At 36.4% G+C, this 27,630-nt stretch overlaps 1 protein-coding gene across 1 annotated transcript in view; it reads left to right on the plus strand.

Moving 5' to 3' along the window:
- The window catches only part of LOC106880401 (very-long-chain 3-oxoacyl-CoA reductase-B), a 42,480-nt gene that overhangs the window by 8,065 nt on the left and 6,785 nt on the right, over positions 1–27,630 (plus strand). Inside the window, exons 2-10 of the mRNA XM_014930320.3 lie at positions 1,115–1,161; positions 5,089–5,164; positions 7,643–7,753; positions 9,357–9,421; positions 10,675–10,719; positions 11,247–11,363; positions 13,252–13,317; positions 15,389–15,538; positions 24,763–24,879. Coding sequence (XP_014785806.1) covers positions 1,115–1,161; positions 5,089–5,164; positions 7,643–7,753; positions 9,357–9,421; positions 10,675–10,719; positions 11,247–11,363; positions 13,252–13,317; positions 15,389–15,538; positions 24,763–24,873 — 788 coding nt within the window. The 3' untranslated portion in view covers positions 24,874–24,879. The remainder of the gene's footprint in view (positions 1–1,114; positions 1,162–5,088; positions 5,165–7,642; positions 7,754–9,356; positions 9,422–10,674; positions 10,720–11,246; positions 11,364–13,251; positions 13,318–15,388; positions 15,539–24,762; positions 24,880–27,630) is intronic.

A 27,630-nucleotide genomic window follows, 5' to 3' on the forward strand; every position in this document is an offset into this window, starting at 1 on the left:
ATCCCCTGCCCTGAAATTGCTGGCCTTGTGCCAAAATTTGAAATCAATATTAAGTTGCTGTTTTACTTAAAATTATAATGAAATATAAATATTTTTTTTTTTTTTAAATCTAAATGAGAGGTTGTATAACAACCAGAAGCAGTCACTGGCTGAATAACATCAACAGTGCTAAATATGTTTTATATATATATATATATACTTCCTTTAGAATTTCTGTTGCTTGGCTCTGGCAGCAACAAAATGCCTGCCTTAGATATGGACTTTGTCAGTTCACTGCATTGAAAAAATATGTAATTTTTGAAGAATATTTAATATAAGACTCTGTATAGATCAGTTTATTTTGTTGGATTATTTTAATATTTCCTTTTTTAGGGACTTATTAAAGGCAGCATTACTCTATCTCCAGCATTTAATTGTTTTTCAGGTGAGGGATTTTTCATGCTTTGAAAGCACTGAATGACTCCTCATAATGTTAACAGAGAATGTAAACATCATATCGTCGTTTCACTCTGGCGAACACATACACATACGTGCATATGTATATTACATGTGTCTGTACAATGTAGGGTTAGGTGCAGGTATGGCTGTGTGGTAAGAAGCTTGTTTCTCAACATGTATCTTCTACTATAGCCTTGGGCCAACCAAAGCCTTGTGAGTGGATTTGGTAGATGGAAACTGAACGAAGCTCATCGTATATAGCTGTGTGTGTTTTGTGTCTGTGTTTGTCCTACCATCACCACCATCATCCTGCCAACACACTGCTGTTGGTGTGTTTTCGTTCCCATAACTTAGCAGTTTGTTATTTATTTGTGCATATATATATATATATATATATATTATGTGTGGAGGCCTGTTAATATATATAATAGGCTTTCATACAATTTCTGCCTTGCAGTTTCACTTATAAAGCATTTGCCAGTCCGGGGCTCTGTAGAAGACAGCCAAGGTGCTGTACAGTGGACCTGAACCTGAAGCCATATGGTTGGCAAGCATCCACAAAACTGTGTCTTTGGATTACCATTGTTTCTTATTCCTTCAATAGGAATCGAACTATCAACAAATGCTTTCTGTGTTTTTTAAAAACAATAACCTATTTATTTTCTGTTTGTTTTAGTCGTGACTGGATCAACAGATGGAATTGGTAAAGCCTATGCAGAAGAAGTAAGTATATACGTTTTACTCTATCAACTAAATACCATTTTGTTTTACTTCCACCCTTTTTCTCATTGTGTCATGATGCATGCTGTTTTTGTTTTCATTAATGTTGGTATGTTGAGTTTCTTTTAGACTAAATACATATGGTGTTACCTTTATATATATGTATGTATGTATGTATGTATGTATTATCATCATAATTTAGCATCTACTTTCCATGCTTGAATGGGTTAAACAGTTTCACTGAAACTGGTAAGCTGGAGAGCTGCTCCATGTTCCAGTCTGATTTAGAATGGTGTGTGTGTGTGTGTGTGTGTGTGTGTGTGTGTGTGTGTGTGTGTGTGTGTGTGTGTGTGTGTGTGTGTATTTGTGGAAGAGGGATTCCATTGGTTGCGTGCATCACATTGATGGATCTCAAGTTTAATGGATATAATGAATTGTGGACGTTATAAAGATAAATTTACGAATGTTTTGAATGTGTGCGCATGCACATTAGAATCTTTAGACAACTGCATTGTACTACAGTTACTAAAGTTTGACATCACTGTCTGTAGTTCAGCTACAGATTCTGGTGTCGTCATTTCTGCTTATTAGAAACAGTGATGTTTGCTAACATTTTTGCAATCTACAAATCATCTGTTAGTTCTGTGCATTACTTAAAAGAACAAGTGAAGCTAGCATAAAGACGAACATCTGACCATTAAATTGAGATTCTTTTGCCTATTATAATAATATAACATCATACCTTTAACGAGGCTAATGTTTTCATAACGATTGTTTGGCAAAAGAGACTGATAGAATAAGTACTAGGCTTGCAAAAAGTAAGTTCTGGGGTTGATTTTTTTAACTAAAAACCCTTTAAGGTGGTGCTCCAGCATGGCCACAGTAAAATGCCTGAAATAAAGTAAAAGAATGTGTTTTCGATCGGCTAGATCTTCATTTTAGCACAACATGTGAAGTTTATAATTCACTCATCACAGGTACCTGAAAGAATCTGTATAAAATAGTTTATTAGTTGAGTAAGCCTTTACTTCCCCTAACCTGCTGTAAAAGAAAAAAAAAAAAAAAAAAAAAAAAGCTCTGGTAGTTCCTGTTTGGCCAAGTAACAAGGGAAATGATCAATAACTACAAGTAACATGATAGCAATGTTATCTGTCTGATAGACTTGTATTCTAATGCAAACAACATTGTTTGGTTGTTAAGAGAAATCATAAGATAATAGTTTTATTTTCCCTCCACTTTCCTCAGTAATTGAAATATTTCATGACTCTACATTTCAGACGGAGAGTATACAATGGTGAAACTCGATATGTTTAGTTTATCTAGATACTTCACTGTATAATTAATGGAAAAGATAATCTAAGAAGTAACAGAACATTTGTGTATGTTTGTGTATATGTATGCACACATACATATACATACATACACAGCCGTTTGGTAGAGTTGTTAGAGTGTCAGATACGATGCCTTATGGTACTTCTTTGATACTGTGCTCTGAGTTCAAGTCTTGCTAGGGTCCATTTTGCTTTTCACCCTTTAACTCTTTAAGCATTTAGATTACTTTGTCAAATATAATGCTTATTTAATGACGTTGTTTTCAATTAATCTTACATAATATCTCATAGCTTTGAGACTTCAATGGCATGATTGTTTATTTTCAGAATGACATTGTTAGGTAGTTGTGAAAGGCCAGATCTGGCTGGTTTGGACATATAACAAGAATATTTGGGTCAGATATGGCTAGTTTAATGATAAAAGGTTAGACGTTGATTAAAACAACTACCGATCTCAGATGGAGGATTAGTGGAATGGCAGAAACATTGGACTGAAAGGCGGCGAGCTGCCAGAAACGTTAGCACGCCGGGCGAAATGCTTAGCAGTATTTCATCTGCCGTTACGTTCTGAGTTCAAATTCTGCCAAGGTTGACTTTGCCTTTCATCCTTTCGGGGTCGATAAATTAAGTACCAGTTACGCACTGGGGTCGATGTAATCAACTTAATCCCCTTGTTTGTCTCCTATGTTTGGCCCCTTGTGGGCAATAAAGAAATAAGAAATATTGGACTGAATGTCTTCCATATTTTGTATTGGCTTTGTGTGTGTGTGTGTGCATGTGTCTGGCTATTTGTATGTATATGTGTGTGCATATATTTGTATGTATGATTGTGAATATGATAAACAATTTGATTTCCGTTGGGATTTACCAGTGAAGACTTTACCTTCATATAGTGTATCTTAGTTATTTTGCAACTGCTACTTACACATAGCTTTACATTGATTTTCAAAAGGTGAGGTGTTCTGGGTATTTTTACATACACACTATTACCTTTTTTTTTCCTGATAATTATGAATCGAACGAAGAAAACTTATGCAATTCATGTTTGTATGAAAAAAAAAAAAAAATCATTCATGGGACATAACTCTGCCTTAAGTTAATTCCTCTTGCCTGCCGTCTGCATATGTTAGTGACCTAAATTGTCTGTTTTATTAATATAATTTGAAACGCCTAATGTACATTCAAATTCTACTTTACTGGGATGAGTAGTTATGTCTTATTTATTTCTATAGTAAATATTTGGACTGCCAGGTACATTAAGAACCTGATGGTTGCTTAAATTAGTGCTACTCGAAGTGGTGGTCCATGGACTGGTGCCGGTCCGTGAGCCGGCACCAGCTGCTGGTACATGGCGAGTTTCCAAGAATGAAAAAAAACATAAAATGCACATGTAATATTGTATTATTTGTTTACAAAATGAATATAAGATAAAAAGAAAATTGTCAACTTTTATTGTATTCATTATATATATTGTTTCCGGTACAAATTGATATTACTAAAAAATATTACCGGTCCCTGGCACATTTGAAAAAAAAAAAAAAAAAAAGATGACTGCCGCTATGCCACATCAGTTAGTTTGAGAAGCACTGGTTAAAATAACAGAAAGGTATTGAGAGCACTTTTAAAATATAAATTTAGCTCTCAAACCAAACTTTATTCTAATATTTTCTCAATGATTCCACTAACTCAAAGATAATCAAATGAAATACTCATGAATATTTATCTTCCAAAATATGGTTAATTCTCTAAAAGGTATAATCCTTTTAATAATAGTTCATCTCAGATGTTTAAAGTTTGGAATAATAATTTGCTTTAAATTATTTATATCTAGGTTAATAAAATAATTTATTTTTTGGATGAGTTTTTTTTCATTGTTAAGTTTTGATTCATTTTATTTAAAAAGAAAGTTTATATTTTTAAAATTCTGTATGTAGTCAGTCAGGTCATTGAGGTATGGCTATCCTGGCACACAATCTTCAAAATCAATTATATGAATCTCAATTTTCATTTCTATCGAACTGCTAAGTTACAAGACAAAGATATAAGTGCACACAGCTTATACTAAACATACACACACACACACTTATGTACAGAGTTTCTACTTACTAAATTCCGCTCACTACACTTTGGGTAACCTAAGACTACAGTTGAAAAGATTAGCCCAAAGTACCTTGCTGATGGATTGAACCTGGTACCTGACCTCCTCAACCAAACTACTGAGGCTGCATGTAGTACAGTGATGCTAATTTTCTTTTTTTAGTTCAATGTGTTGAAATTTTAATTTCTTTAATAATTCTGTTATTGAAGTATCACATGTACACATACAACTATTTATTGTGTATTTTTGCATAGGAATTTCATTAAAAAGTTTTTCATGTATCACCTAAAAACCTGTAGGTGTGTTACAGGTGTGCCATCATTGGTCTGGAATGGCATTAGTTTGTCTTAATTTTAGTTTTTGTTAATCTTAGTAATTATGCTGCCATTGTTTCTTACAATATTTTATCTTCATTGCACTCATCACATTTATAATTATTTATCATGTAATTAAAGAATGGATTTTGTAAGTTTTTATATTTTATTATTTCTTCCTTAACAGTTGGCATCAAAGGGTTTGAACATTGTTTTAATAAGTAGAAGTCCAGAAAAACTAGCTGCTGTTGCCAAAGAAATTGGTAAATATATCTTTTTAAATGTTATTTAAAATGTATTTTGTAAGTAATATACAAACTTAATGTTGTTCTTATCTGAACTAAGTAAAAGCTAATATCTTCTGTTCCTTCTGTTTTCAATCTTGGTTGTCATTATTATTAACTATGTCAGCAGTATTTGTTGTAGCTTTTGCATATTGACTGAGGAAGATAAAATAGTAACTAGTAAACTTATGTGGTTAAGCCTACCAAGAAATTCTTTCCCAGTGCATACTCTTTACTCTTTTACTTGTTTCAGTCATTTGACTGTGGCCATGCTGGAACACCGCCTTTAGTCGAGCAAATTAACTCCATGACTTATTCTTTGTAAGCCTAGTACTTATTCTGTCGTTCTCTTTTGTCGAACCGCTAAGTTACGGGGACGTAAACACACCAGCACTGGTTGTCAAGCGATGTTGGGGACACACACACACACACATATATATATACGATGGGCTTCTTTCAGTTTCCGTCTACCAAATCCACTCACAAGGCTTTGGTTGGCCCGAGACTATAGTAGAAGACACTTGCCCAAGGTGCCATGCAGTGGGACTGAACCCGGAACCATATGGTTGGTAAGCAAGTGACTTACCACACACCCACTCCTATGCCATGATTAACAATTTGATCTCTTAATTATCTGCTTTAAATTCATCCTAAGACTTCCCTTTATCTCTTTGCTATTCCTCATTGGTGACTTGTGTGAGGCAAAGTGCTTACTGAGATAATTTAACTACCAACAATTGTTTTCTACAAATATTAGTTTCAAATTTTGGCGCAAGGCCAGCAAGTTAAAGGGAGGAGGCTAGTCGATTATATCAATCCCAGTGCTCAACCAGTACTTATTTGATCGACTTTGAAAAGATAAAATGCTAAGTTCACCTTGGTGGAATTTGAACTCAGAACAAAAGACAGATGAAAAGCTGCTAAGTATTTTGCCCAGTGTGCTAATGATTCTGCCAGCTCACCATCTTAATTTTCTACAAATATTATCAGAAACCTATTGGTTGTGAAGAAGTTTCAAAGTTTCTCAGTAAGCCATTATATAAAGCCAACATTTTGGATCAAGTGTCCTAATGTATTTTTCTTGTCAACGCCCAATTGCTGTTTGCTGGTTACATTATCTTCAGTTCAAACTGGACTACAGCTTTTGTGTTGTTGTCCAAGGCAAAGTTGTTTAGCTCCAAGATAGCCACTGATTGAACAGACATTTGATTGAAAACTATCCAGTAGTGACCATCCTGTCATTTCTCCAGGCATGTTGCACCCATGGGTACATTATGCAATGTATCTATTCCTAAGATGGTAGTAATATTTGAAGTAATATGGCTGCTGTTTCTAGCAGAATGGGCAACCACGTGGAAGCACTATCATTGGCTTATGCACGCACCATGGTTGTTTTTGTTTAGCTCCAGATCAGCTCTGATCAAGGAGATTTATGATTAAAGGTATTCGAGCTGCCTCCTTCCTGTCTTTTTAAGGGTGTGTAGGACCTTATAGTCTGGTATGTATTCTCTTTATTTCAGACATCAGGGTGGTATTTGAGGGAGATTTGGCTGCAATTTCTAGTTAGTTGAGTTTAATAAAAGTCTCCTCATATCTCTCAGAAACAGTACTTGTTAAATTATCATTGATATATTATTGTCTTGTCCAAATGCAACAACTTTTGCTGTATGCTGGCCTTATCAATTCGTCGTCATCGTCGTCGTCGTCGTCCTCCTCCTCTTCCTCCAACGTTCATTTTCCATCCTGGCATGAGTTGGATTGTTTGACCAGAGCTGACAAGCTGGAGAGCTGCACCAGTTTCCAGTCTGATCTGGCTTGGTTTCTATGGTCAGATGCCCTTCCTAACACCAACCACTTCACAATGTGTGCTGGGTGCTTTTAACGTGAAGCCAGCACGAGCACTTCTACATGGCACTGGCACAAGTGCTTTTTAAGTGACACCAGCGCAGGGCTCTTACAGGCCAATCCTCTTCATCAGGGGAAGTGGCCTTAACGCTTCTGTAATTTGTGTAAAATTTTCCTATCAGTGGTTATGAAGTATTAGTCTTACTATCTGTTTTGGTACATGTCGTACTGGTCATTCTTGTGTTCCAATATGTTTTGTGACATCTACCACCATGTCTCAAAAATAAATTCTTTAAATGTTGCCAGTCATATGAATTACCATGCTGTTGTGTAACTTCTGGCCGAGCATGATTGAACAACCTATGAGTAAATGTGATCTAGCCATAACCATCTCATCAATTTAAGGATATCTAAGCGCTTCATTATCTTTTGTATCTTTTTCCTATTTATGACATGATTTCTGATAGATCTGGCTGCTACTTCTAGTTATTCAAGTGACCACTTAGAAACCCCTTGCATTGACTGGAGATTGCTATCATACGGTATTAAACTAATTTTTCTGTATTTCTTCTATTTCTATATTTCATTGTATTTTTATTTTTTACATTACAGAGACTACTTATAAAGTTGAAACCAAAACAATTACTATGGATTTTTCTGATAGAAGATTAAATTATGGTGAAATAAAATCAGTATTAAAGGATATGAAAATCTCTACATTAGGTAATATTGTCACTTTTTTTCTTTCATTACTCTCACTAGAACATCCTACTATTAAAGTGGTAGGATGTTTGTTTGAGACTTGAGTTCAGGCCAAATAATTAGGATTCCTTAGTAATCATGAGGATTTTTACAAATCAGTGGCCTTTCTAGTGTTGATGGTATGATAAAAGGCACCCAGCTCATATGGCAAACTGTTTAGTGATAGGAAGAGCATCTAAGTGCAGGAATGGCTGTATGGTGAGAAGTTTGCCTCCCAGCCACATGGTTCTGGGTTCAGTCCCACTCATGCTAATGACCAAGACCTTTGGCATTATGTTGTGCTTGAGAAGAAGACCCATCAAGCCGAGCAAAATCAGTCGTGGCAGATAATGGTGTCATGCAAATGGCACCCGTGCTGGTGGCATGTAAGAGCACCCATTACACTCTCGGAATAGTTGGCGTTAGGAAGGGCATCCAGGCCTAGAAAACCATGCCAAATCATACTGGAGCCTGGTGCAGCCTTCCAGTGTGCAAGCCCAGTCAAACCATCCAACTCATGCCAGCATAGACAAAGGATGTTAAATGATGATGATGATAATGAAATATATAAATAACAAGCTCTGTGTAAATAAATAATTTTATTTTATGTATGTATAATTTTTGTACATGTTCATTTTTCTTTCCTTACTCTTTTACTTGTTTCAATCATTTGACTGCGGCCATGCTGGGGCACCGCCTTTAGTCAAGCAAATCAACCCCAGGACTTATTCTTTGTAAGCCTAGTACTTATTCTATTGGTCTCTTTTTGCCAAACCGCTAAGTTACGGGGATGTAAACACACCAGCATCGATTGTCAAGCGAAGTTGGGGGGGACAAACACAGACAGACAAACATATACACACACATACATACATTTACATATACATATATACGACAGGCTTCTTTCAGTTTCCGTCTACCAAATCCACTCACAAGGCTTTGGTCGGCCCGAGGCTGTAGTAGAAGACACTTGCCCAAGATGCCCTGCAGTGGGACTGAACCCGGGACCTTATTGTAAAGAAATTTTAAGATTAATAAAAGAACAGTTAAACTACATTTACTGGTAGAAGTTTCAGTACAAAAAACAGAGTAAAAATTTATTATAAAATTAGTTTTGATTGTGATTTCAAGTCTTACCTAATTAACCTGATTGAATAAGCTGTTGAGCAAACATTTCAAGTTAAAGATTATTTTTTAATTAATTTTCTGTGGAAGCTTTTATACCTTTTCCAGTGAATTTTTTACATTATTTTCTTAGTTCTACATTAGGTTGTTTGGTTGTACAAAGCTGCATATTTTACATTAATTGCTAGAACATGTAGTGTGCTGCTGAATGATAATGGTATGGCATCAGTGTATTTTAGGTTTAGTTAGGATGAAGTTGGAATGAATTAGTTTGTCTTTGACTTTGAATCTGTGATCTTTGGGTCAGTAATACAACACCATAACTACACTTTAGCATTTCTCAAAATTCCATTAAGATGCTTTCTTTTATGATTAATTTTTTTGAAATTCAATCCTCAGCCTCCTGACATGTTTGTGACGATCTCTAATTGAATTTATTTTATTTGTTTTCCTCCCATAGTGAACAATGTGGGTGTTTCTTACCAATACCCTGAATATCTTCTAGACATTCCAGACAGAGAAAAGGTTATCATTTTTATTATTATTATCATTATTATTATTTGTATTATTCACGTTTTTATTGTTAGTGAGAGCAGTAAACTTCTGTTGGGTTAGAGATTCAGTTTTGTTTTCATTCCTATTTCTAATCATTTCATTTCCCTGCAGTCATTCATCTTTGTTTGGTAAAGGCCAAACTGTTTAAATACCCATTTTTCACTGAAGGTGAATAAAAGCCTTCTTGCCCATGTTAAGAAATATTCTGGCAGAATCATTAATGCTGCAGTCAAATTGCATAGCGGCATCTGTTCCAGCTTTTTAGGCTTCAAGTTCAAATACTGTTCAGGTCAACTTTGCTTTACTTTTTGGGCTTGATTAAATAAAATACTTGTCCAGTACTGGAGTTGATGTAATTGAACTTGTCCTTTGAGTGCGGGAGCTTGCTCCAAAATTTGAAACCATTATTATGAAGGTGGTGAGCTGGCAGAAGTGTTAGCATACTGGGCAAAATGCTGAGTGATATTTTGTCTGTCTTTACGTTCTGAGTTCAAATTCCGCAAAGGTTGACTTTGCCTTTCATCCTTTCGAGGTCAATAAAAATAAGTACCTGTTGGACTCTGGGATCGATGTAATTGACTTGTCTCCTCCTCCAAATTTCAGGCCTTGTGCCTATACTAGAAAGGATTATTATTGTTATTAAGGTGGTGAGCTGGCAGAATCGTTAGCATGCAGAATGAAATGCTTAGCGGTATTTCGCCTGTTACTGCATTCTGAGTTGAAATTCCTCCAAGGTCGACTTTGCTTTCATCCTTTTGGGGTCGATAAAATAAGTACCAGTTGTGTATTGGTTCATGTAATCGAGTTACCCCCTCCCCCAAATTTCGTAGAAAGGATTATTATTGTTGTTATCATGAAAAGCTGTGGTTTTAGCAGACTCCTTAGAGCATTGGAAAAAAGGGCTTTTAAGTACATTTTGCAGGCTCTTTGTTTTGATTTCAAATCCTTTGCCTTTTGTCCCTGTGGTGGGGGTCAGTCAAATAAAGTACCAGCCAATTATTGGGGTTGATGGTATCGAACCCAACCTTCCCTCAAAATTACTGGCCATCTGTCTATATCAGAATCCATAATTATTATGTTTATTATTATGTTTATTATTATTATACACTGATATATTGACAGTAACGACAAAGATAAGAAAACCAGTCTTGGATATTTGTCTATAAGTATGTATGTGTGTATTAATTATATTTTTTAACATATTTTCTTTTTTTTTTTTCCAGGCTCTTCTTGATTTGATTTGGATCAATGTGATCTCTATGACAATGGTGAGTCCTTACTGTAATATCTATTATACAAAATAGACCTGTGTGTATGTGTATTCACTTTTCACGCAAAAAACGGCCATGCAAATTAGTTCCATTCTTGGGATGCATGAATAATTTGACCTCAGATACATAATAGGGTCTTCATTTTAGATTTTTATTAAGAATAAATAATATTGCTTTATAGATATGGTTCACTTCTTTAAAACGGTTGCTTAATGTCAACTTCCGATATTGACATAGCTACTACCTAAGCAATATTACTGTATTTTAATGTGTATAAGGAACTCCGTAATTTTTGGGGCTTAAAATTTGGGAAAAACGTTCTACCTGTTTTATGTTCAAACCGGACAGATCCAGCCTCTCACAACTACCCTACAATGTCATAAGAATAAACAATGGCATCATTGAAATCTCACAGATACAAGGTAACGCATGATTATTTCAAAGCAATATCAATGAGTAAGCTTTATATTTGGAAGAGTAATCTAAATGCTAAAGAGTTAAACATCTTATCTCATTATTTTCAGATGACAAGTATTGTCTTGCCTAATATGGTTGAAAAAGGCGGTGGTGTGATCATCAATGTAGGATCTGCCTCTGGAGATATGATCTGCCCCTTTTTAACAGCTTATTCTGCTTGCAAGGTTGGTAAGCTTTTTATATTTAACCCTTTTGATACCAACCTGGCTGAAACTGGCCCTGGCTCTGATTACAAATGTCTTGTTTTCATAATTTTTGAATTAAAATCTTCCACTGAACCTTAGTCACAATTTATGTTCTTAACCCTAGATGAATGATAACTACATAATTTTACTAAATTCTTTGTTATATTTAAAGTAATTGAAAGATATACTGAGCATGTCAAAATAAATACAGTAATGAAAGGGTTAAATAAACACACAACTTCAGAACTGTGTTTGCTGTTTGTAGACGTTTCATTAACTGTTTCATTTCTTTGTTCTTTAAAGCAATAATGTTCATTGAAGACATTTCAAACGTTCCTTTTCATTGCTTTTTGATCCTCTGATGCTTCTAATTACCCTGATCATGCAGATCTCTGATCAAAGGTGGTTCAGCCATAACTGTATCTTTTAATTTTTATTGTTTTTTTTAAGGAGTTTCTAGGACTACACCCTGTGAATCCTTTTAAAACCAGGATATGTGATCTGATAGAAATTCAGTTGCAAATTCTATCAGTTTGCGTAGCTGTATTAAAGTTCTTCTGTTGGCTGTTTTATTATATACGCAGAAACCTAGAGCATGCTGTCCAATTTACTCCAACCTTAGATGGAGCTGAAACCCACAGTCGCCATTTTTGTTCAAAAATAATTGCTGCTTTTATCCTAGTGATTAGATATTGTTTTTCTAGTTTCCTTATTTATTTTGATTGGTGTATACTCAAGGAGTGGGCTGCAACCATGGCTTTCATGGATTGGTGTGATTGGTGCCTTCAACATTTCACTTGCATAATATCAAATTGATGCAGGAAAAAGATACGTGGAGTTATGAAATTCCAGAAGGCCAAAGTTCTAAATGGGTAGCCTGATTGTAAGAGTCAGTTTAGAGCCAGACATCATCAAACACACTGTATATAATGAGAGGAGAAGTGTGAATCAGGAGTTGCTGACCAACCAACTCTGAGGAGCATAGGCCATTATGGTAGTGGTAGAAAAGGCAGACAGAGCTGAGAATATGTCTGTGGGCTACAGTTTGCAGTAGGTTGGTGAGCAACTTCATGCTTTTATTTTGATATGCTGTAGAATATGAGTGTGAATATAGCCACAGTGCTATTAGGTTTCAGCTGAGCTAATAACTGTTAAGTGCTGTAAGAATTTTTATTATTGAAGAGTAATGCCAATCTGTGAGACACAGTATTTGCTTTGGTGAGGCTGTGTGCATGCCCGTAAGGTAATTGCACAGTTAAGTAAGCTTCAGTATCCATATGTGCTGGCTTAAGTTATCGTATTCCATATTTGGCACTCTACTTGCAGACTTAAACTACTATGGTTTTCTTCTGTTATATTATTTTAATGTGTAGATGTCTAACTGAGACCCCCTTTGGTCATGACTGACCCTGGGATTGCGCCTAGAAAGTTACCTTCCCAGGCACAAGTCTGAGCAAGGTTGTTTATGGAAGACTAGCAGTTGCCCCTGCATACCGGCTTCCCCTCTCCACGCTGCCAGTGTTATCCAAGGGAAAGGCAAAGGGGCCGATACAGCTTGGCACCTGTGATGTCGCAACTCATTTCTACAGCTGAGTGAACTGGAGCAACGTGAAATAAAGTGTCTTGCTCAAGAACACAACATGCAGCCCGATCCGGGATTGGAACTCACAACCTCACGATCGTAAGTTCGATGCTCTAACCACTGAGCCATGTGCCTTCACTAGATGTTTAACTGAAGAAGTAGGTTCTAATGTATTCAAATTCTCTGTTAGGTGAACACTGATCTTAGAGGCTTCTTTTTTTTTTTTTGTTATTCTGAAACTCCCATTCTGTGTTGCTTATTTTTATTCTTGTTTTTTGTTTTAAGGCTTATGTGAAATATTTCTCTGAAGGTCTCAATTCAGAATATAGTGATAAAGGTGTTATCACTCAGGTAACAATCCAAGTTTTTTCTTCTCTAATGTTTATTCTTAGCAACTCACCTTTGTACCTTAATAGTTTCAATGGGAAGTCTAGAATTGTGGGTGACATCGATGTTTGTGTAAAAGGTTCTGCTAATATGTATTTAGTTTAAGGCAGTAAGCTGGCAGAATCATTAGCATGCCAGGCAAAAATGCTTAGAGGCATTTTATCCTTCCTTACATTCTGAGTTCAAATTTCGGTAGGGTCATCTTTGTCTTTCATTCTTTCAGGGTTGATAAAATAAGTACCAGTTGAGCACTGGGATCGATGTAATCGACTTACCCCAACCCCTAAAATTGCTGGCTTTGTGCCAAAATTTGAAACCTCTATTAAATACTTACACTTCGTTTCTCCCCCACCACCCCGCACACATTTCCATTCCCATATTTTCAGTAACTGAACTTTTAACTGTTAGTAATCTTATTGTTCTAATCTTCCTTGAATCATCAGATTAGCCTAAATAGAAATGTATCGAAGTATTCTAACTATTTAAAACTAATTAAAAGTAATCAATAGTTAACCTTTAAGTCTTAAGCATTTAAACCAGCCTTTAATATTGGTTCCAAATTTTGGCACAAGGCTAGCGATTTGGGGGGAGGAGGTAAGTGATTAGCAGCCACAGCTGTCGTAGATGTAAGGGACATAACTGCTTTTATAGCTAATGAGCTTATATTTTCCCATCTATAACTTTTTTGTTACAATAATTCTGTTGAAATACACTGTGTTTTATTAGTTAATTTTGAAAACAATGAAGAACTTTTAACCTAGAATTTTGATAGGTTTTTATTTAGCTGACATTAAACAGGAAATTTGTATTGTAGAATGAAAAATGGTGTCAGGTGGGTTAGCATCAAACAGGTTAATAAATGGTTACTACTACTGCTGTCTGTCTGTCTGTCTGTTTGTCTGTCTGTCTGTCTGTCTGTCTCTCTCTCTCTCTCTCTCTCTCTCTCTCTCTCTCTATATATATATATATATATATATATATAGAGAGAGAGAGAGAGAGACAGACAGACAGCAGGAGTAACCATTTATTAACCTGTTTGATGCTAACCCATATATATATATATATATATATATATATATATATATACATATATATATATATATATATATATATATATATATATATATATATATATATAGAGAGAGAGAGAGAGATACAAATCATACATTTCATCGTTTAATGATTATATCAAAATACTAAAGCTATGTTTTTTTAAACTCTAATCAATTAGAATACTAGACTTCTCATTTTTCAATTTAACATTATTTATTATAAAAGTGATACATTACAAATTATTAAAAAGTTATAATTTATTGAATTTAAATGCCCAACCAGGTTGCAAATTCTCCCCAAAAAAACAATGATTCAAACATTTTGGAAAGCAGTTTTCGTATTGGGCCTAAGCACTTTTGCTCTGTTTCAAACAGAGGTATATGAATTACCTCATAACGTGTGTTTGAAAAACTTAACAGTGAAAGCGTTGACATGCAATAACAAAATAAAAATATTTTTAGATACAGAAATAAATTTATTTCTCAAATGCGTGATAATGCTATAAATAGCGAGATCAGGATAAATTATCCATTTATTGCAGAAAAATATGTTACTGGCCAGCCATGAGACTTGAACTCACATCTCTGTGATTACGCGTCAAGTGTTTTACCATTAAACTAAACTGCCCAAAAACGAATTCTTCTGCAATTTTAGAACTTATAAATTTAGCTTCATAAGACGCTAACGTTAAATTCAACTTTAATGCTTCTAAAAAAGAACAAACTTTGTTTGTTTACTTTCATTGTAAAGTTGAATTTAAAAATATTTTTATTCAAAAGTTTTGTGTCCTCCTGGTCTTTTAATATTTTAAAAATAATTAATAATTTCCTCAAATGTTATGATTGTAACAAGAATTTTTTACATTTTAAATTATGCTTGAATTTAACAATGCATTATCATTTAAATACAACCTTCCTTATTGAGCACCTGGTAATATTAATTTCCTATTGTTTATAAGATTGAATGTTTCTTAATGTTGCAGTGTGTGATGCCATTCTATGTAACTACCAAATTGAGCAAATTCCGCAAATCCAGCTTGATGGTTCCTAACCCTAAGACCTATGTGAAAAGTGCTCTGAATTCATTAGGAATGTCATCCAGCACATACGGTTACTTTGCTCATAATTTATTTGTGAGTATAAATGTCTAATTTTCCTTTCTTTTTTTTTTTTTTTTTTTAAAGTAGGAAACTGTATATAGAACAATTCTGCAGTTATTTAGTTTTGCCATTAACCCATTACCTCCCATAATTCTATTAACTGGAATTTTTTTTTATGAAACTTTGATTTCTAGCATAAAACAGCCTTAGAAACATGCTGGAATGATCAAAATAACATTTCAAAATAACTTTTTAAATAGAAATAAGCGAGATATTGGGTGAAAAATTAGCAAACCTCATTTGAATATCAGAGACATATACCTAATAGATATAGCAAAAAGGTTTGATGTGTAAATATTGACAGATAATTACGAAATTTGTAATTTTTAAGTGATCTCATATGAGATCACTGGTAGGTATTGGTTTAAAGGCATAAATCATTGAACCAATTTTTTTGATTCCTGTTTGAAGAGCTCTTTTTTTTCTCTTTTCTTTTATATTTTACTTGTCTCCGTCATTGGACTGCACCATGCTGAGTTAATGCCTTGAAGGGTTGGATTAAACAAATTGACCCCAGTGCTTATTCTTTAAGTCTGCCATTTATTCAATCAGTCTTTTATGCTGAACCACTAAGTTATGGGGAGGAACAAACACAAAAACACTCACACACACACATGTGTGCACACGCATTCATATGATGGGGTTCCACAGAATTATTGTCTGCCAAATTCACTCACAAGTTATAGGTTGGTTCTAGATTGTAGTAGATGACACTTACCTAAGGTGCTGTGTAGTAGAACTGAACCTGAGACTGCATGATTGCAAAGCAAGCTACTTGACCATTCAGCCATGCCTGTCCTTTTTGTATAAAAGTTATAGAAAAATATGTTTCAACAATTCGTGACTTTTTGTGATTTTAGCTGTGAGTCAAGACTTAGCTGTGAGTCCAGCTGGTTTGTCTTAGGTTAGACATGCAATGTTTTGTTTGTTCTTATTTTACTTAGTTGTAAACATTCATAAGTCTAATCACAGAGGTTTTGACAGGAAGACTTAGTATTTATTTGTAGAGTATGTGTTTGTTCCTCCGCCACTGCTTGACAACCAGTGTTGGTGTGTTAATGTCCCTGTAACTTAGCAGTTCAACAAAAGACACCAATAGAACAAATACCAGGTTTAAATAACAAGAATGAATAAGTACTGGGGTCAGTTTGTTCTTCTAAAGATTCAAGGTGGTGCCCCTGCATGGCCACAGTCTAATGACTGAAACATGTAAAAGATAAAACATTACAATTATAAAAGGGTTTCGACTTGTATTGTGTTGCATGTTTCCCATATAAGAAGTATAATATATTCTGTATAGGTGCGAGTGTGGCTGTGTGGTAAGAAGCTTACTTCCCAGTCACATGGTTCTGGGTTCAGTTTCACTGCCTTGCGCCTTGGGCAAATGTCTTCTATCATAGCCTCAAGCTGACTAAAGCCTTGAGTGGATTTGGTAGATGGAAACTGAAAGAAGCTCATTGTTTCGAAACGCCTAGTTTTAGAATAGAGGCAACTGATGAAGGAATAACTCCATACGTGGCTTGTTTGTTTTCCTATGTGTTCGTTCTGTTGTCTGTAAACTAAGTCCGTTTTTGTGCTTTATGTTCCCGTTCCTTTTCTGACGTCCTGTACCCAGATATGCATCTATATATACATGCATATGCTCATATATCATTTGTATTATATATATATATATGTGTGTGTGTGTGTGTGTGTGTCTTGAGTCTGTGTTTGTCCTGAGTCTGTGTTTGTCCTCATCCTCACCACTTGAGAACTCGTGTTAGTGTGCTTACATCCCAGTAACCTAGCAATTTGGCAAAAGAGACTGATAAAATAAGTACCAGTCTTTAAAAAAATGTACAGGGGTTGATTCATCTGACTAAAAATTCAAGGCGGTGCCCCAGTATGGCCGCAGTCTAATGACTGAAACAAGTAAAAGATAAAAGATATTTTAACGCATGAAGTGTTAGGCATGAATAGACCATTGATTTTAATTACCAGTGACACCTGTCAGGTGTAATGATTGCAAAATCAAAGTATCATTTTCGTTTTTCTAATGTCCTCTTTCTCATACTGACATTGGTTGGATGGAATATGTTGAGGTAGATTTTGTCTGTGGCTTGTTTCAAAGTTAGATAATACTGCCCCATGGCCAGACATGTGTTTCACGAAAGACTGGAAACAAAGGCTTGAAAAGTCATATGAATTGTTGAAATGTGTTTTTCTATAAAGAACTTTTCTAAAAAACAAAAACAAAAAACACTGGCATGGCTGGATGGTTAAGAAGCTTATTTTGCAACCACAGTCTCAGGGTCAGTCCCACTGTGCAGTGCCTTAAGTGTCTTCTACTGCAACTTGTGCATGCACACACACATACACGCACCACCACCACACATGCACACGCACACACACACACACACACAATGGGCTTCTCTTTTACTCTTTTACTTGTTTCAGTCATTTGACTGCGGCCATGCTGGAGCACCACCTTTAGTTGAACAAATTGACACCAGGACTTATTCTTTGTAATCCTAGTACTTATTCTATCAGTCTCTTTTTGCTGAACCGCTAGATTACGGGGACGTAAACACACCAGCATCGGTTGTCAAGCGATGTTGGGGGGACAAACAAACATATACACACACATACATATATATATGTATACGCATATATATACACCTATATACGACAGGCTTCTTTCAGTTTCCGTCTACCAAATCCACTCACAAGGCTTTGGTTGAACCGTGGCTATAGTAGAAGACACTTGCCCAAGGTGCCACACAGTGGGAATGAACCCTGAACCATGTGGTTGGTAAGCAAGCTACTTACCACACAGCCACTCCTGCACCTCACAGCCACTCCTGCTTCATTCAGTTTCTGTCTTTTAAATCCACTCACAAGGCTTTGGTTGGCCTGGGGCAGAATTGCCCATACTGTAGCACTGAACCTGAAATGATGAGGTTGGGAAGCAAACGTCTTACAAAGCACTTGATTACTGATAACACTGTCTTGGCTTCAAATGTTTCTACCACCAGTAACTACAATCAGAACTAAGCTTATCTCTGTGCATCTTACTGAAAAACTGTGCTAAACCTCTTCTATGTTTAGCTGTTGAGAAGGCATCCAGCTGTAAAAAAAACCCCATAGTATTTCTGAACAAAATCCTTCTTCTAGTGTATAGAACAGATGTTAAAACACTAAAGTAAAGCTGATAGGTGTTTATCTACTTAGATTTATTTCTTGTCTTTTTAGTGTTATCAAATTCAGAATTAATTTCTTTCTCCAAGAGCCACTCCCACTATAGATTTCACAAAAAGATTTATTGGTTGTTAACTCTGTCTGCTTCTCTTTCTCTCTTTCTCTCTCTCTCTCTCTCTCTCTCTCTCTCTCTCTCTCTCTCTCTCTCTCTCTCTTTTTACTTTCTTGAATTCATTATCTGTTACTTTCTGCATATCTGTGTCTCTCTCTCATTCTCATAATCTTTGGTATTTTCCCTCTCTTAGAATGGTTTTGTGTTTGTGAATCTGTGTATGTGTGTGCTTACATGTGTGTGTGTGTGTATATATATATATATATATATATATGTGTGTGTGTGTGTGTGCTTGTGTGTGTGCACTGTTTAATGTTCAGTTGGGAGAAAGAGTATTCAGTTCCATAGTTGAGATAAATTCTTGCCTGTTTGTTTAAAGTCATCTGGCATGTTATGACTATTTATAACTTGCACTGAGCAGAGAATGTGCAGGGTTTTGCGATCCCTCTATTCAATCTCTCTGGTGTTGGTGCTACAAAATAACGCCCCCCCTATACAATCTGTAAAGTAGTTGGTAGTAGGAAGGGCATCACCCCATAGAAACCAAACCAAATGATTCAGTCCATGGAAGCAGCAGCTCCCAGTAAGGAATTACTTAGACCGTGATGACCTGACCAAGCCATTCAAGCATGAAAAGCTAACACGAAAGTGAAGATCTCTTGTCTTTTATCTTTTACTTGCTTCAGTCATGCAGCCATGCTGGGGCAATGCCTTCAAGAATTTTTAGTCAGATGTATTGACTCCAGTACATTTTGGTTTTTCTTCAAGCCTGTTACTTATTCCATCGGATCGCTTTTGCCGAACTGCTAAGTTATGGGGATGTAAACACTCTAGCATTGGTTGTCAAGTGGTGATGGTGGGACACACACACACACACACAATAGGTTTCTTTCAGTTTTTGTCTACCACATCCACTCATAAGGATTTGGTTGACCTGAGGTTGTAATAGAAGATGCTTGCTTAAGGTGCCAAGGTGGGACTGAACCCTGAACCATGTGCTTAGGAAACAAACTTTTTACCATACAGCTTCACCTGCACCGATTGATCATCGGATATATATATAATATCTATCTTTCTCTTTGTATGCATCTCCTACATGTATATATGTAGCTGTCTGTCTTTCTGTATCACACATACATGCTCTCTGTGTCCCTCTGTCATCCACACATACATATACATGCTCTCATACATTCGTGTCTGCACACACAACTTAAAGGCCATCATTTGTTGGCTGAATTAATATCATATTATTTGTATCTTATTTATCATCTCTGTTGACAAGAAAGGTTCTGTTGAACTTTATCGAGTTTGAACCCTGAACAAAGAAGAATCCATTTACATTCTGCATTGCATCTAATCTTGCACAGTATTACTTTGGCTATCTCTACTGCCTCTTGTTTATAACAATGGATTCAGTTCCATTGTGTGACACCTTGGATAAGTGTCAGCTTTAGGCCAACCAAAGCCTTGTTAGATGGGAACTGAAAGAAGCCTGTCATATATATATATATATATATATATATATATATATATATATATATATATCATCGTTATCGTTTAACGTCTGCTTTCCATGCTAGCATGGGTTGGACGATTTGACTGAGGACTGGTGAACCAGATAGCTACACCGGGCTCCAATCTGATTTGGCAGAGTTTCTACAGCTGGATGCCCTTTCTAACACCAACCACTCAGAGAGTGTAGTGGGTGCTTTTTACGCGCCACCGGCACGAAGGCCAGTCAGTCGGTACTGGCAACGGCTACGCTCAAAATGGTGTATTTTATGTGCCACCCGCACAAGAGCCAGTCCAGAGGCACTGGCAACGATCTCGCTCGAAAGTCCTTACACATGCCGCGGGCACAAGTGCCAGAAAGGCGACGCTCCTCCTGTTTGTTAGGAGGCTCTAGCACTCATATGCACACACACAACAGAAATGTCTGCCTACCAAGTTCGATCACAAAGCCTCGGTTGGCCTGAGGCTATAGCAGAAGACACTTGCTGAAGGTGCCACACAGTGGGACTGAACCTGAAACCATGTAGTTCAGAAGCAATCTCCTTAACCATAATATGTATCATTGTCTTCATCATCCTTCTTTAGCATCTGCTGTCCATGCTGAAGCTGGAGAGCTACACCAAGTTCTAGCCTGATTTGGCTTGAGTTCTGTGGCTAGATGCCCTTCCCAATGCCAACCACATTCCAGTGTGTGCTGGGTGCTTTTAACATGCCACCAGCATGAGTATTTTTTACGTGACACTGGCACACAACTTACAGGCCAATCATCTTCACCAGGAGGTATGACCTTAATGCTTCTACTGCAAGGTGCCAGATAGCTCAGTCCTTTATCATGTTATCTGAGGGGTTCAGCATCTGGAGGTTGTCCTTCAGTACATATATGTACTGTATATATATATATATATATATATATATATATATATATATATATGTATAGGCGCAGGAGTGGCTGTGTGGTAAGTAGCTTGCTTACCAACCACATGGTTCCGGGTTCAGTCCCACTGTGTGACACCTTGGGCAAGTGTCTTCTACTATAGCCTTGGGCTGACCAAAGCCTTGTGAGTGGTTTTGGTAGACGGAAACTGAAAGAAGCCCGTCGTATATATGTATATATATATGTGTGTGTGTGTGTGTCTGTGTTTGTTCCCCTAGCATTGCTTGACAACCGATGCTGGTGTGTTTATGTCCCCATAACCTAGCGGTTTGGCAAAAGAGACCGATAGAATAAGTACTAGGCTTACAAAGAATAAGTCCCAGGGTCGATTTGCTCGACTAAAGGCGGTGCTCCAGCATGGCCACAGTCAAATGACTGAAACAAGTAAAAGAGAGAGAATATATTTGTGTATGTACCCTTCTCTAGACATGTAACGTTTGTAAATGAGTATCGTCATCATACAAGCAAGGTTGTTCATTTCTAGTCTTCCATGAAAAACATGTCTTGCTTTGGGAAAATATTATCTGCCTCAACAAATTCCATCTGACCTATACTAGCAAGTAAAAGTGGACATTAAATGATGATAATAAGAATAGTGTTCTGAAGCGACTAAGATATACCATTGTTCCTCCGTTTGGCCTTAAAACATGCATCCACTCTCCTAAACCAAAGCTGGTTGCAGACATAAACAGTATTGGAATGTTTATAACCTTCTTTTAAATATGGCTAGCATATGGAGTATTCTCAGAATCTAAAAGAAATCAATAGTTGACCTTTTACCCTTTAACCTGGGTCATTTCAAATTGATGCAGCACAAAAATAGGGTTAGCAGTTAGGGTTAGAGAATTTCAGAAGACCAATGTTCTGAATGAGTAGCCAGTTGTAGGGATCAGTTTAGAACCAGAAGTAACTGGGTGAGATGAATGAGTAAGGAGTTACTGACCAGTCAGCTCTGAGGAGCACAGGCCATTATAGAAGTGGTAGAAAAGGCAGAGAGAGCTTTTTGGAAAGGTTACAGTGCAGAGAGCAAAATTTAACTGTTGGATTTCGATACAACTTGCCTGAATGAAAGAACATCAGGTGAAAATATTGACTTGAGATTGAGCTAAATTTATTGAGTAAAGTTATAGCTTTTAATGCATTAGCCATACCAGTAATTGTTGGCATTCCGTTGCTTATGACATTGAGGGTTCCAGTTGATCTGGTCAACGGAACAGCCTGCTCGTGAAATTAATGTGCAAGTGGCTGAGCATTCCACAGACACGTGTACCCTTAACGTAGTTCTCGGGGATATTCAGCATGACACAGTGTGACAAGGCTGACCCTTTAAATTACAGGTACAACAAAAACAGGAAGTAAGAGTGAGAGAAAGTTGTGGTGAAAGAGTACAGCAGGCTTCACCACCATTCCCTGCCAGAATCTCGTGGAGCTTTAGGTATTTTCGCTCAATAAACACTCACAACGCCCGGTCTGGGAATCGAAACCATGATCCTATGACCGTGAGTCCGCTGCCCTAACCACTGGGCCAATGCGCCTCCACCATACCAGTAATAAGCTATAGTTTTAATGCAATAAGCTGAAAGATTAATTTAGAAGGCTTGGAGACAGAAAAACCAGAATATTAATATCTATTATTTTGTTTCAGTTATTAGATTGTAGCAATGCTTGGGTTACTGCCTTGGAGGGTTTAGTTGAACAAATCCACTCCAGTACTTTTTTTTTTATATATGACTGGTGCATGTTTATCATCCCTTTTGCTGAATTAGGTTACATGGTAGTAAACAAACCAACAATGGTTATTAGTTGGTAGTTGAGGGACAAATATAGAAATACACACATGTACATACATATACACATACATGCATAGTGGGCTTCCATACAGTTTCTGTCTACCAAATTAACTCACAAGGTATTGGTTGGCCCATGACTTTAGATAAGACACTTGCCCAGGGTTCCACATAGTGGGATCGAACCCAAAACCACATGACTGCAAAGCAAGTTTCTTAGCTATGCTTGCACCTACAATTACTAAAATTACATGCCGGTGTCTGCTTTTGGTTAGTGTTTGTTAAATATTCTAAAGCCAGACTAGGACCATAAAGTGGATATATATGTTTGTTAGAAACTGTAACAACAATAGATTTGGAAAAAGAAAACAGGTGGCACAAAGATACAACTTAGATTCTGAATTTGGCAGAGTGACAATACTTTGGGAGTAAATTTGCACAGACTGACAAGAAAATAATATAGAACTATCCAGGTACATTGTTGTATTATCATGAGAGAAAGAGAGAAACACACACACACACACACACACACACACACACACACGCACACACACACACTCTTACTTGTCTGTCTGCTAAATGAAGTTTCAATCCACTTAGATGTAAACATTTATCCAGAGATAATTTTTTTTTCTGCTAGGCCTTAAAAAAGAAATTGGTAAAATAATCATGGTATCAGAATTCAGGAAGCATCATAACATACAGAAAACATATGTGAACTGTGTTAGGAATGGTTCACTGATTGCACCTCGCATGGCATTATAGTAAAATCACAAAGCAAGACGTGACTCACTACATAACAGTGTCCCATGAAGGTTAACTTCTTATTGTGAATATGTGTGTGTGTGTAGTTTGTCCGTCGATGCGACATAGACCATCTAGTCATCCTGGGGTGGGGGTGGGCTTTTTTTGTGAGTCTGCAAATGGCTAGTGAGGCCAATCTGCGCCCATAAGAGTCTTTGACAGTGTGGACAGGGAATGGTAGCACCTGCTACAGGGTTGTTAGCTCTGTTCTTCCTGGATTGTCTGCAGTCTTCTGCAGCAACGATCCTATTGGTCTCGCATATGTTGGCACCCTTGTGAACAGCTGATCACCATCTTTCTCTGTCTAGAGCAGACTGCTCCCTAGTTGCATGATCGATGTTGAAGGGTTTCAGTGTGTGCTTAAAGCGCTTCTTTTGGCCGCCTTGTGAGCGCTTTCCCTTTTGCTGTTCGCCAAAGAGTAATCTTTTTGGTAATCGATCATCTGACATGCGAGCTACATGCCCTGTCCAGCGAAGCTGAGACTGCATCAAGATGGTATGGATGCTGGGCAGAAAATTCAGCACCATCGTAAGATAACTACATGATGACATGTTGGCAAGGGTACATCTGATTTATTGAAGCAAGATGACAGCCATGTTGACGTCTTCATAACAAGCAATCAAAATTAAGTTTTTATGAAAATATATTCAAATTAGAATTAAGGTTTTATGATATTAAGGCTGAATTAAATTTTTGGCTAAATACAAGACAGTGCTTCTTGCTCTATTATAATTAGCTAATAATACTAAAAATAACTGATTACTTACATTAGCATAAAACCATAAATTGTTTGAGAAGGGGTAAAGTGAATAGACTATTTATTTTGTTTATCTCCTCCAAAATAATGTTTATCTTTTATTTTTAATTTCAGGGTTGGCTTCTCAAAAAACTCCCAACTTCATTGGTCACATGGCAGGTGAAAAATCAGCACCTTGGTATTCGAGCACGTCGCTATGCCAAAAACAGAGCAAAAGCAGAATAGATAGTGGTGAGATATGTTTGTCTTTCTTTTCTCTTTTCTTGTCCTTTTATTTATTCATTTCTATATTTAATTTTACATGGTAGTGTTGTTAGGAAATATTGCATATCAGAAAAACTTTAATTCTAGTTATTAATTACACAATTTTAAAAACTTTTCCTTATAAAGTATTTGATGATTGACCAACTAATATAATATAGAATACTATCAATCTTTAGATTATGCATGTGGTGAGCTACTGAGGTAGACTTATTGTATTTAAAAGGAATAAATGAACTAAGATGAGCTAAATATCAATGCTTGATGTTAACAGTGGCATTGATGGAAATTTCTGTGGAGTTGTAGACCTCTATTTAGACCTTAATAAATCTGCCTCTCTTCATCTATGTTCACTTCTTTATTTCTGTTCCCATATATATTCTTTTATTCACTGAGTTTCAATTCATTATCTCGCTGAAGAAAGAATAGGTTTGCCACAAGAATATTGGATGCAGACTACATGCTGAAAACTGCACCAATTATACAGGGTGTCCACAAAGTCTGGGTACATGGAGTAAATAAAAATATAACATAAACAATTAAATATAAGAAATAATAATTTCTTAAAGTATGCGTTAATCCCCATGTGGGTATATGGAGTAAGTAAAATCATAAACAATTAAATATAAGAAATAATAATGTCTTAAAGTATGTGTTAATCCCCATGTACCCAGACTTTGTGGACACACTGCACAACTATTCTTGAAACAGCTGTAAAGGAAAAATTTGCACATCTTTTGTCTTTTTTTTTCAATTACAAGTTTTATGTGTGATAACTGTCATCTACCTGCCAAACTATGTCATATCAATACTACAGACTTACCTTCTGACTCTTCCTATTTACATTGCTGTTATTAAGAACTTTCAGTGACCTCCTGCAATTTTACTAGTTTTTGCATTTGTTTTTCTCAATGTTGTATAAATATCTCATAAGCTGACCTGATGCCTGTTCTTTGCCAGTCTATTATACAAATATAAGTGTATGTTCATGCTTATATATTCATCTGTATATATATACTTTTGTGTATATAGGTTGCTGTATATATATATATATATATATATATATATATATATATATATATATATATATATTGGGTCATCATATAAATAAATATATATATATATATATTGGGTCATCATATAAATAATGCAGTTTTTGTATACTTCTTTCATTTTTCAAAATTAATTAAGCTAAAGTTCTTCTTTAGTCTAAAATATACTCTCCTTCATTTTCTACAATGCTCTTCCAAATTCCAAAATTCATTTGTCCATGACAAAAAATACTCCTCTAGTACTGTGCTAACCTTGTCTATAGAATTCATATTTTTTACCGTACAAATGATTTTGAAGACTGTGGAATAAATTATAATCAGATTGGGCAATGTCTGACAAATATAGTGGGTGGGGCATTGTTTCCCATTCGAAGTGCTCCAGCCTTTGGAATATCATCCTCACTGTATGTGGCTGAGCGTTATCTTGATGGAAGAACACCTTTTGTTGTGAAACCAAAGATGGTTGTTTTTCTCCTAGTGCTGACTTAAGCCACTCAAGCTGCTTGCAGTAGATCTCCTTTGTTATCATTTGGTTTGGGTTTAAAAGTTCAAAGTGAACTAAATCTTTCATATTCCACCAAACGGATTACAACACCTTATATGGGTGAAGGCCTTTAGCTTGGGGTGTTAGTGTTTCTCTTTTTCCTACCCACTATCTTTGGCGCTTGATATTTTTATGGAGAATCCATTTCTCTTCGCCAATCAATATTTGGTCCAAAAAGAGGTTCATTCGTGAGATGTGACGGCAAAGAAGTGCACACATTCACTCTCTGCATGTGATTAGACTTGGAAAGTTTGTGAGGAACCCATTGACCCAATTTGCTGACTTTTCCAATGCAGGTGTCGATGAATAGTTGAATGACCAAATCCCAGCTTCTCTGCTAGTTCCTCAACAGTTACGGTGAAATTTTGTTCCACCAGGATTTGCAGGACATCCTCGTCGAGCTCTACAGACTTACCTGGTTGAGGCTCGTCTTCTAGGCTGTAGTTTCCGGCTCAGAATTTCTGGAACTACCATTTACACTGGTTTACGGTTATTGTCCGATCCCCCATATACTGCATTGATATTCCTAGCACTTTCTGTTGTGCTGTTGCCGTTATTGAACTCAGAAAGCAAAATATGCCAAATACGCTCCTTTGTCACTTCCATTATAGCTCTGAAAATATAACTGTTAAAATCGAACTGCACTCTTCAAAACTTGCACCAAGAATAAGTTCAAGGCAAAATTACTACCTGTTTAATGCATTTGGAATATCATCAATACTGTCTTAGGAAATTTCTTGGGATAAATTGAAAAATGACCATCAGTGATGTGGAGGTACTTGAGAGAAGTGGTAGTAGAAGTGCAGACTCAATGATTCTGCAAAGTCATTTGTGGTGGGCTGAATATCTGGTAAGAATGGATGATGAAAGACTTCCATGGCAACTTTTGTATGGTGACCTGGAAGATGGTAGGAGACCCAGCAGATAAACCCAAAATGAGGTTTAAGGACTGCCTCAGAATTGCTCTGACACAGTAGTTTCAGTTGATTGGGAGATGGAGGCACAAGATCAGGATGGATGGAGGAAGAGAGTGCGCAGTGGTTGTTTGAAAGAGAAAAAAAATGAATCATGAGAATATTAAGAGAAAGCTTAGAAATCAACAGAAATCAGCCGATTGTAAATTGT

This window comes from Octopus bimaculoides, chromosome 13, assembly GCF_046866305.1.
Source record: "Octopus bimaculoides isolate indiv1 chromosome 13, ASM4686630v1, whole genome shotgun sequence".
In the NCBI taxonomy this organism is placed as follows: Eukaryota; Metazoa; Mollusca; class Cephalopoda; order Octopoda; family Octopodidae; genus Octopus; species Octopus bimaculoides.